At 38.2% G+C, this 11,278-nt stretch overlaps 2 protein-coding genes across 2 annotated transcripts; both read left to right on the top strand.

The window, feature by feature from the left end:
- The first annotated feature begins 242 nt into the window (after positions 1 to 242).
- Positions 243 to 7,984, top strand: ctss1 (cathepsin S, ortholog 1). The gene is made up of 8 exons (XM_067612794.1): positions 243 to 405; positions 1,414 to 1,533; positions 1,645 to 1,767; positions 4,222 to 4,374; positions 5,902 to 6,126; positions 6,467 to 6,632; positions 7,517 to 7,622; positions 7,714 to 7,984. The coding sequence occupies exons 2-8, from the start codon at positions 1,414 to 1,416 to the stop codon at positions 7,811 to 7,813; spliced, it is 993 nt and encodes a 330-aa protein (XP_067468895.1). The 5' UTR covers positions 243 to 405; the 3' UTR covers positions 7,814 to 7,984.
- Positions 7,985 to 8,763: 779 nt separating this feature from the next.
- On the top strand, positions 8,764 to 11,182 carry LOC137198831 (cathepsin S-like). Its single transcript, XM_067612795.1, has 8 exons — positions 8,764 to 8,787; positions 9,216 to 9,343; positions 9,644 to 9,766; positions 9,888 to 10,037; positions 10,150 to 10,374; positions 10,474 to 10,639; positions 10,821 to 10,923; positions 11,004 to 11,182. The coding sequence occupies exons 2-8, from the start codon at positions 9,224 to 9,226 to the stop codon at positions 11,101 to 11,103; spliced, it is 987 nt and encodes a 328-aa protein (XP_067468896.1). The 5' UTR covers positions 8,764 to 8,787; positions 9,216 to 9,223; the 3' UTR covers positions 11,104 to 11,182.
- The last annotated feature ends 96 nt before the right edge of the window (positions 11,183 to 11,278 follow it).

Below are 11,278 nucleotides of genomic sequence, written 5' to 3'. Positions count from 1 at the left end.
CCTGTCTTATCTGGTTTTGAATAATAAAAGGAAGGAAAACTCAACTAGAACGTAGTGAGATTTAGTCTCTATGAATCAGCATCTGCTCAATTTGTCACCAAACTTTTCCATCCACAGCATTTTTGTCACGTCATTTACTGAAAAGCCGACTGACTCAGGTTTTTGTTTCTATTTCTCCTGCATCGTCTAACTATCGTCATGTCCACCTCTCATACTGGAAGGGTATTTCGGGCCACTGAAGCTGGTTGTAAATTAGATTCACATGACAAGCCACATAGAAAAAAAAACTGTTTGCATGAGGAAACTCTACTTCCTCTTTTAAGTGTGAAGATCCTCCGGTGTGTTAAGAACAGCTGCACTTTCTTCTCAGGGATAAAATAACTTTGCTGATTATACGGCAACAAGGTAAGCGCAAGCTATTTCTTCTTCTCTGTAGTAAATGCATTTAATTTTGTTAGGTTGGTATTCTGTGTGTCGAGGTCCAGTGATTGAGTTTAGGACGATATGGTGTGATTCAACACGCGGGAGAAAGAGAGAAGGAAAGATTTGTTGAGATCAGTGCTCAGAGATAACAGTAAAACAGGTGTGAACTTCTCCTTCTTGAGATGATGAAATCTTACAGTGTTAGACAGATAAAAGATAAAAGCCTTAAAACGATCATGATTGTCAGTGCATAAAAAACAGTTCTGCACTGACAAACATGATCGTGTTTAATCTTGCAGTGCTAGTGTACCATGTTGTGGTTTTAGACTTAGCCGAAGCTGATCAGCTGTTGACACAGGGACTGATGCTATCAACCCGGGGGAGTTTACATTCTAAAATTAAAAAAGAAAAACTTGGTTGATGTTTTATAGGCTGACTCAAGCAATTCTTTAGACATGATATCATTAAATTTGAATAGTTTTAGGCCAATAAAATGGATTCAATATCTCCAGAACTGAATTTTATTCCTGACAGGCTTTAAAAACAGCATTTAAAGCATCATGCTGGGAAATATAATTAACAGAAAATATGGTTGAATAGTTGAACAAAACTACTAAAAAACATAGTTAAGACTTTATTTTCAGCATCTGTTCAAACTTTTCTCGGTAAAAGGAGACTCATGACCTCACTTTTTCTAAAATCCTGGCCACAGCCCTGATCGTACAATCTATAAAATGTTTTGAAAAATGATTTAAATTTCCCAGAATCCAAGGTGATATCAACAAAACCCACAAATATTAAGTTAGGTTTCACAAAAGAAAGAAAAGCAGAAAATCTTCACAATTGAGAAGCTGGTATTAGAAAATGTTTGGTATATACGCTTGTAAAATGACTGAAAATCTGCCAAACAACTAATAGGTTAGTCAATTAATTAAGAATATAATAGGGGTCATATTTCCTCATTTAATGTTACTGTTTTTACTTCTGCAGATGCACATTCTTTGTGCAGTGTTGCTTTTGGCCTCTCTGGTCCACAGCCACTCATCGTTTGCTTTAAATAAAGTGTGGGAAGAGTGGAAAATCAAACATCACAAGGTTTATGCTAATCAGGTAGGACTGTGAAAACTTTCATTTCACTCTGCCATCATATGCACAGACACACACACACACATACAAGCACCCCAGATGCCTCAGATCAAGCAGTCTTTGTTTTCGTTTCAGACTGAGATCATCTTCAGGAGAGCAGTGTGGGAGAAGAACATGAAACTAGTGCTGAGACACAACCAGGAGGCCTCAGCAGGAAAGCACAGCTTCACGCTGGGAATGAACCACCTGGCTGACATGGTAGGATTGTTCTCCAACATCAGTCTGAGTCTCCTGCTGAGAGAAACAGAGACATGTGGAGCACACAGACCTGTTTTACACCTTCATCTGGAGTATCAGTCATTATGAAACCGCACTGAATTTTCTTAAAACATGATGTCGGTTTAGACATGCAGATAATTTGCTTATTATCACTTAATCATTACTAAAATAAATCCAATATAGTAATAAGAGTAATTGAAAAAAAAATATGTAGAAGGCTCATTCAAATGCTTATTTGTTTGTGTCATATTACAATTGATTAATAATAATCCAGCAAGGTTCCTCTGCTATGTTCAAGTGGGTGTGCAGTGACGAATTTACAAGAGCAAACCTCAAACCAGGGCAGCCAAGTAGGTCAGAAAGAAAACAAGGAATAATCAGTTCTTCTTATCCCTAGAAAGAGCGTCTTCTACTGGCTCCACGCTAATCTCTGCATTACTTATATCTCTTAGTGGAAGAAAGAACAACCTTTAATTTGCAATCTTATTGTGTTTTATCCACTATATCTTGAGCTTCAAGTTGAGCCTTCATTTGTTTGGTTTTGTTCTGTCATAAAAACAGCCTACACATGACACACTTTTCCAAATATTCACCAAGAAAGCTAACAAACAAACAAAAACACATCTAACGGACTAGACTATTAGTATATGATCTGCATCATCGCTGAGCAACAAAGTCTTATTCTTTTCTCTTTGAATCTTCTGCTAATTACTTGACAATACATGAGTCTTTGGATTATTATTTATACCATATATTCAGAGTTTTTTAATAAAATGGATAAAGCTGCAGTATTGCATGCTTTCCCACAACTCACAGTTTGCTAAAGTAGCCTTAAGCTATCAATAAAAGACCCCTTTGTGGTGATACAGGGGGTAAAAAAGAGGGGAAACACCCCTCATCAAAGATAATTCAACAGAAGCAATCCTACAAACTGCAGAGCCAGAACTGGAGCAATCAGATCAAGATGATGCCACTATTTGGGACATAAATGTATCAGAGAGACCTCTGGTGGATACAAACTGCATGACAAACACTTTGGCACTGAACACCAGTCCTCACTTTATCACCAATCTCTCCCAGGACCCGTTCAGACCCCGGTTTGACATCATAACCTAAAGTACATTTACACTCATTGACCTTTTGCTGGTACAAAATGGTTGTCACTCATGAACAGTTAATCTGCGTTTAAACCTGCACCCCGTAGGCCTAATTTAAACCCTAACCGATAGAGCAGCTCTAATCTTCCTTTATATAATCTGATTTATTTAATCCACTATAGGCTGGGCTTGTCTGGACAATCAGGACTATTATATGCTGATAGGCTGATAAAGGTCATAAAGTTGTATCCAAACATTTGTTTTTTCATCTGTTGCTAAAATACTTCCTTTATTCTGTTCATGAAAGTTCAGTTCTAGCATTTAAAGAAACACAAACGTTCAAAGTGGAAAAAACAATTGAGTGATTGATCAAAAAAACATGATCTTTTAACTAAGTAGTATCTGCTGATGTACAATAATTAAGCATTTTATGTACGAAACACAGTAAAAACAAAGTTTAAATGGCTACTTCATAACAGATGAAAAAATGGTATAACATGCAGACGCAATGCAATGAAAAGAAGAAGTGGTTATATATGTAAATGATTAAATGTCTGGTAAAAAAGCTAGAAAACTCAGTAGGAAGGGCATTTACAAAGCTGCGCTGGAAGGTACCAGAAAGACGAGGGGTTTTTTGAAGACAACAGGAAGCCCGAGCCGTGATTTTCAGATGGGCGTGACATGTCCGTGTTCACACGCTCTCTGCAGGACCCTGGCATCAACGCTTTAGCTTTTGGACTCCCTTCAGAAATCCTGAATGAAGAGTGTGTTACAGTTGCCTAGGAGACTAAATGTGAGGACGGTTTCACAGGGGTGTCATCATCACTAAAACTAAGGCGAGAGTCAAATCAAGACACAAGTGAGATGTTTGACCTCGTGTGGCATCATTATAGATAAAAAAAAGATGATGTTGATTTTGTGCTCTTCCTCCTGAAGGCAGAAGTTCAAACTAGATGAGAATCAGAGGAACTTGTGGTTGCTTTTATGATTGTTTGGTGTCACTAAAGCGAAATAAAAACATGTGCCAATGATTTGAGAATACCTGTACATACAGTAAAAGCCTCCAGGAGACTTTGGACCTATAAATGGCTGCATGTCCGAAACAATAATTTGGAGAGAAACTTTCAGAGGAGGTATTTGAATTCAAGATGGACTCACTGAAACACTGACATGTATTTTATCATGTCGCCACACTGCTGTATATGTTATATACAGATGCATAATGGGTCCAAACTTAAGAAGAGTGCTGTTGTGCAGAGGTCATTACAGATGTTTAACAATGTAATACTTTCTTCATGTGTTTTTCATATATTTGCCAACTCTCCTCTCTATGAAGACAGCTGAGGAGGTCAATGAGAAGCTGAATGGCCTGAAGTTGGAGGAGCCTGTTGGTTCAAGAAATGACACCTTTAAGGACCTGAGTGGCTTAACGTTACCTAAGAGGGTAGACTGGAGGGAGGAAGGCCTGGTTAGTCCCGTCCAAAACCAAGTAAGCACTGCTATCAGATCAGCTATTTATAAAAGAGGAAATGAGACAATCTAATGAATAAAAAGTGGAAAATTGTGACCCTGGATTTATGACGTTATATCTGCTGAGGCTTAACAAAAGAATGATTTTGAAACAGATTAGTCTAACTTTGTTTTAATACAGAAAATCAATGTATGAACTACTGAAGGGAGTTATGATAAAAGACATTTAGGCGCAGACAACAACGTAGCTGCATCCTTTAAATCTAGACTACGTTTGGTTTTCATTAACAGATTTAAACTGATAATACAGTTCATAATGTTTTACAAAGAACAAAATTTAAGTCAATTAGAAAGAATATTCAAAAACTGTTTCTCCATTAATTTGCTGATATCAACTCTTCTTGCTCTATGTGGTTATGTTTTGGTTTTGCTGCTGTCTCTCTGTCTGTTGTTTTTCTTTTCAGAGACTTTCTTGTCTGTTTCTCATCCTGAATTTACTTCTTTTTTTATCTGGATTCACTGGGGTCAATGTCTGAGCTCTGAATGTAGTCGCTGTCATCGCTGTGTCAGCTGCACAAGTTTTAACCTTAAACAGACACAAAGCCAGTTAGCAGCAGCAGCTAGCAGCTTGAATGTACCCCATATTCTTACATATTAATATTTTGACTTTCATTTTTTAAGTAGTCAGAGTAACTTAAGTCACTAATAACATTAATTATTGCTAATAACTGTGCTACCTGTGTAAAAATCCGTAAAAAGTTCAGACCAGATAAAAAATCTGATTTAAACTCAGTCGGTGTTTGTATCAGTCGTTCATGATGATTTCAATAAAATCATCAATTTTGAAGTTTCAGAAACTTAAGATTGAGCAACATGTCATGATCTTTCAGCTCCTTTGACCACAGCAGTGAGATCACATGGTAAACAGGCAGAACCTGATTGGTCCCCATTCTATACTCTGAGCACTGATTGGTGCTTTGCAGTTGGAACCTTATAGGACCAAATTTGAGCTTGATTTTTGAGATATAACTGTTTATTTTCTTGAAATTTAGGGCCAATAATGCATAAAACAAGAAATAAAGCAACACAAAATGTTAATAACTTAAGAATACAAACTAAAAATCACTGGGTCAGATTTTTACCCAGTCTGAGTTAATAAAGCAACACAGTACTGAGTTAATGTTACCCAGAAAGCCACTCACGACGAGGGGTTGTTTTGACCCAGTTTTAGTGTTATTTTTAATTTTACTGTTGGGTTATTTAACCAAACTGAAGCTTGTTATAATCTGCTCTACTCTTTTGAAACTTACATGTCACAATTTGTTATTTATTGTTATAAACTTGTCTTTTGAATGTCACATGCACATTATTTTGTACAAGAATCAATACATCTGTGATAGTTTTTAGCTAAAGCTTATTGTGTGAAACACTGGGGCCAAAATAACAGTATGTTAACCCAAATGTTGTACTGTTGCATGACAAAAATGTTAGATATAACCTTATAATTCTAGGGCCACAAAATAACAATAATGATCTATTTCATAAGGGATTATGTGGGTCATGCTGGGCCTTCAGTTCTATGGGAGCCCTTGAGGGCCAGATGAAGAAGCGGAGAGGTGTCCTCGTGCCCCTGAGCCCACAGAATCTGGTGGACTGCAGCACTTTTGATGGAAACCGAGGCTGCAGAGGAGGTTACATCTCTAAAGCTTTCAGCTACGTCATCCGCAACAAAGGCGTCGACTCAGAGAGCTTTTACCCTTACGAACACCAGGTCATCCTCAGCTCTTTCTTTCTTTCTGTCTGGTAGAGAGTATCAAGGTTTGGATACAGTATTTTCAGAATATCTGATAAGAAATTAGAAGACTTGGCTTGTATATGCAATGTGTCATTTCATAAACACACATGAAGCTCTTTGTATGTAAGATCTATTTTGAGCTGAGGTGATAAAATATTTTAAATTTGCATATTAGCCTACAGTAATATTTATACTGTACATATACAGTGTGATGAATAATGTACATTATACATATAATCTGCTGATTATTGTGATTTGATATATATTTCCAGTTTCATGAAATACTGAATTTAGTAAATGACTTTTCTACTTGTAGAATGGGAAATGTCGCTATTCTGTCGAGGGAAAAGCCGGCTACTGCTCAGACTTCCACATCCTTCCACGAGGAGATGAGATGACTCTGCAGGAGAAGGTGGCCACAGTGGGACCCATCTCTGTGGCCGTGAACGCCATGCTGCAATCTTTCCACCTCTACAAAGGAGGTGAGAGGAGGTGTTTTTGTTTTCAAAAAAATCCAGATTATTAAAAAGTACATCTGTTATTTAGGGAAATGCATGACTTCCCTTTGCTTCAGTGTTTCCCGTTTATTTACAACTTCTATAAAGTGAGCGCCACCCTGAAGTTACAACATGTTTTGTTCTGTTGAAATATTGTTATCCTGCACTTTAACTGTTTACGAAACTACATGTTTTCTCAAGTTTCTAAAATCTAAACATGCTTAAGGCTTAACTACTGTGAGGGTGAAGGTTTTATATTCACTGTACAAAGTACACTTGTATTTTGAGTTTTATAGTGAATTGACACATTTCTACACATTTTCTGTCTTTATTTAAATGTTTGCAAAGTTATTCTTCATTGTTTTTTTGTTTTTTTTGCAAATTGGATGGATGTATGTAATATATGAGTTCATTGTATTTTATCTTATAGACTGAAAGCTGTAGTAAACAAAAAATCAGCACAGGTGCAATGTGTAAGATTTAGTGGCATCTAGCAGAATAGACTTGGCAGAAATTGAAAAAAATATTCATAAGTGTGTTTTAATTAGTGTATAATCCCATGAAAAGGTTCTCCTACACAGTTGGAAGCAGAGGGGTGGGGGAGGGGTATTCAGTTGTTTGCAATCTGCAACCTCACCACTAGATGTCACTAAATCATACAAACTGGTCCTTAAACAGGATGAACTCTAAATTAAATGTAGTCCTATGAAGCCACAGAAGGAAATAATGATTTTGTAAGAGAAGTGTTAGACATCAGCGAGCAGCAGTAAAGTCACTGTGAAGCTAAAGGGGGATCTCTGCCATTTTATAGCTTTACGTTTCATTTTCTCAGCCACTGTAACACTTTATTAACATTCAGCGTCTTTCAGGTTTATACGACGAACCCAGCTGTAACCCAAGGTTCATAAATCACGCAGTACTGGTTGTTGGCTACGGTACAGACAATGGACAAGACTTCTGGCTGGTGAAAAACAGGTACATTCAGAGTTCACCTGTAAAATGTGTTACGTCATTGAAAAGAAATGTGTGACTTCTAGTGTGTGACTGAGTGTGTTTGTGGATCCAGTTGGGGAACCGAGTGGGGAGAAGAAGGCTTCATTCGAATCGCCAGGAACAAGAATAATCTCTGTGGCATTGCCACCTTTGCTGTCTACCCTACACTGTGAACATGTGACCAGTCACCTGAATCATCTCTCAGCAGAGTTTAAGTTATTTTATTTAATATCTGAGATTAGATGTTTGTTTGTTTTTTTTCATCATTAAGTACATTGTAGATATTGTGCAGAAAGGCTGCAATATGTTCAACAATACAATACAATAAACAATATTTAAATCACTGTATCCGTTTTGGTTTCCTTTCTAATTGATGTTTTTTTTGAATGAATACATAGGAACATTTCTAAAGGTTGAAGCTTTAGAAATGTTTTTGCAATTGTGTACATCTTATAGTTTCACTGTAGTTTATATATTTGATTAATTTATTTAAATATGAACATTTAAATGCTGGCTTTGCCTTCAGTGTGCTAAAGTGCACTTAATGGATTCATTAAAACTTCTGACAGTAGAAGAAATAAAACAAAGACATGAAATAATTCTTATCTGCTGATATGAGTTCTGTGAGGTTCACTGTTAAAGGTTACATTTGCTTGAATTTGACTTATTTGGACGGCTGAAGTCTCACAGAAGCTTCAGATAAACGTTTGAATCAATTTTTGCACAAAATGAGGACTGTGGATTTTGTCTCCAATCACTTACATGTGAGGGATTTTCTAATGGCGAGAAAAACCTCTTTAAATATTCATTTGGGCACCCGACTATTGTTTTAAGACAGGCCTGAAAAATTGAGAGCCTTCCTTTAAGGAGATAACACATGGAGATAAATGAGCAGTGTCATAATTGTTAGTAGTTGTAGTTGACACATGATTTGTCACCATCAGCCTGACTTAATTGTTTTCAACTCTATTAGGTAGATGTTAGGTATAAGTTGCAGTAGTATGAGTAGTAGAAGCAGCAGACTGGTAGATCAGCTGTAATCAAACTGGCTGCTGTCATTAATGATTTGCAGGTGTGCAGACAGCTCAGGTGATAAATATAGACTCTTTCAGACTCAATTTGGATTTTCCCTTTGTCATCTGCTCAGGTTGGTCAGACTTCAGTGTCTCTCTGGCATCAAACTGAGGACTAATACTTTATGGGGGGTTTTGTTTGTATTAACTTGACCAATAATGAGACAAACTTTGATAGCGGGCCTCCTGGTAGAGTATCCTTTACTAGACAAGACATGTATAACCATCTCTTCATTTGTCAGTGAATGTCATGCATGAGTCAATGATACATTTTAATATTCACTTTTACTACAAGAATTAAGTCATGTTTTATTTCCCCACTGTTTCTAACTGTTAATTGCTATCAGCTGGAGGTTTCAAACTCCGTAGCCCTCACAAATGTCTGAGGTTTCCAAACCTGTGGTCTGAGTCAGGATATTTCTAAAACTTTTGTCATCACTGAAACTTGTTGAGTCAAGCTTCCCCTTTGTTTTTTGTTTAGTTTTTTTGGTTTTTTTCCCAGATCCAGAAATGTGTCGGAGCTTGCTTTTCGCCCTCTTGTGTGGATTTGCAGTGGCCGTTATCACCCCAGATCTGGATCGACACTGGGAACTGTGGAAGAAGATGCATAATAAAGTGTATACTCATCAGGTGAAACCAAAGACCTTTTTAAAATTTGTCAACCTAGTCACCTAGTTTCTGTAGATGCTAAGTCTCTGTGCATTGTGAATTAAATTGGTCTGTAAACAGATTGTCTGAACCGAACTAGACAGGTTGTTTCCTCCTTACTATCTGAATTCTGTAAGTGAAAATATCTCGTTTCAAAGAACTTATTCCTCTTATCTAAAACAATCTTGATTATACTGTCTCCTTCTCTCTGTATACCACTGTCTTATGATGGATTAATCAGCTGCTATGCATCACATCTGGTTAGTAATACTTTGTTCCCAGATTGAGGAGTTGGGTCGCAGGCGGATATGGGAAGAAAACTTGGAAATGATAAATGTTCATAACCTGGAAGCTTCCCTGGGCTTGCACACCTATGAGTTAGCAATGAACCACCTGGGAGACCTGGTGAGTCAGCTACAGTGGCACTGAAGTGACTGAAAACCACAAACATTTAGTCCCACTGTGACAAACTGACACACTGATGTAAACTGCAGACATAACTTACTGGTAATGTTTCTTCATGTAGACCTCTAAGGAGATCACCGGCACACTGACGGGTACTGTCGTGCCCTCTGACCTGGAGAGGGGTCCCTCTGACATCAGCAGGGTCAGTACTGCTCTACCACAATCACTGGACTGGAGGGACAAAGGCCTGGTGACTGAGGTCAAGATGCAGGTGAAGTCATCCCTCAAACCATCAACGCACATTAACATGGGTTCAACATCTGCACTAGTTGTCTTTGTAGCTTCAGTCCAGTCCATTCATGAATAATATCTCTGATTTGTAGGGTTATTGCGGCTCTTGTTGGGCCTTCAGTGCAGCCGGAGCTCTGGAAGGGCAACTTAAGAAGACTACAGGTGTCCTTAAGTCCCTGAGTGCTCAAAATCTTGTGGACTGCTCCTTAAAATACGGCAACAATGGATGCAGAGGTGGCTTCATGACAAACGGTTTCCAATATGTCATCGATAACAAAGGCATAGAGTCAGATGCAGCCTATCCCTACGTAGGCACGGTGAGCTTCTGAAATGATGGAACAAAATTTGAGCTCGACTGTCAAACATAACAAAGAACTCCTGGAAAACCAGTAAACACCCCTGCACTTTCTTTTCAGTGTGGTAAGTGCAAGTATAACCCGCTGTATCGGGCTGCTAACTGCTCAGGATATGCCTTCTTACCAAAGGGGAATGAATTTGCATTGAAGGCTGCCCTAGCTGAAGTTGGCCCCATTTCTGTAGCAATTGACGCTTCAAGGCCCAAATTTGGCTTCTACCGCCACGGTGAGTAGTTATGACGCCATTTACCTTGTCAAATGATTCTGTGAAACTGGTCTGTGGTTTGTCTTTAAATGTGCTCTGAAGTTGCTGGTGTGAGGAAGTGAGTTTTCTCAATCTTTATAAATGTCTGGTTTCACGCCAACATGACTTTTGCTTTTGACACATGACTTGTGTGGCCCAACAGGTGTGTACAGGGACCATACGTGCACTCACTATGTGAACCATGGAGTGCTGGCTGTGGGTTATGGCACCGAGAGAGGACATGACTACTGGCTGGTCAAAAACAGGTCAATATAAACAGTCATCCTAATGACTTTACGGTTTATGGGTTTTTTTTTTTAATAACCTAAATATGCTTCAATTGCAGTTGGGGTGTAAATTACGGAGATGAAGGCTACATCAAGATGGCTCGGAACAAACGTAACCAGTGTGGCATCGCCCTCTACGCCTGTTACCCCATCATGTGATCAGCAGGTGACCCAGTTCTGGATGTAAAGATCTACAATAGTTTGATCTTATTTTATAAAATAAACATTTTGACCTTGACTTGTGGATTCCTTTTTTCACATAACTCGAAAGGTGCTGTTCTAAGAGTCTTATCTGTTTTTTTTGGGGGGGGGGGGTTTCATGAAAGTCTTGAAT

Source organism: Thunnus thynnus, chromosome 15 (genome assembly GCF_963924715.1).
Source record: "Thunnus thynnus chromosome 15, fThuThy2.1, whole genome shotgun sequence".
Classification (NCBI taxonomy): Eukaryota; Metazoa; Chordata; class Actinopteri; order Scombriformes; family Scombridae; genus Thunnus; species Thunnus thynnus.
This window is presented reverse-complemented; position numbering and strand designations above follow the sequence as displayed.

Excerpts from the sequence above, each read along its gene's own strand:
- ctss1 (XM_067612794.1), top strand. The coding sequence starts at position 1,414 with ATGCACATTCTTTGTGCAGTGTTGCTTTTGGCCTCTCTGGTCCACAGC. Across the intron at positions 1,768-4,221 it reads TGAACCACCTGGCTGACATG|ACAGCTGAGGAGGTCAATGA; the intron begins GTAGGATTGTTC and ends CTCTCTATGAAG. Across the intron at positions 4,375-5,901 it reads TTAGTCCCGTCCAAAACCAA|GGATTATGTGGGTCATGCTG; the intron begins GTAAGCACTGCT and ends CTATTTCATAAG.
- LOC137198831 (XM_067612795.1), top strand. The coding sequence starts at position 9,224 with ATGTGTCGGAGCTTGCTTTTCGCCCTCTTGTGTGGATTTGCAGTGGCC. Across the intron at positions 10,038-10,149 it reads TGACTGAGGTCAAGATGCAG|GGTTATTGCGGCTCTTGTTG; the intron begins GTGAAGTCATCC and ends TCTGATTTGTAG. Across the intron at positions 10,640-10,820 it reads ATTTGGCTTCTACCGCCACG|GTGTGTACAGGGACCATACG; the intron begins GTGAGTAGTTAT and ends GTGGCCCAACAG.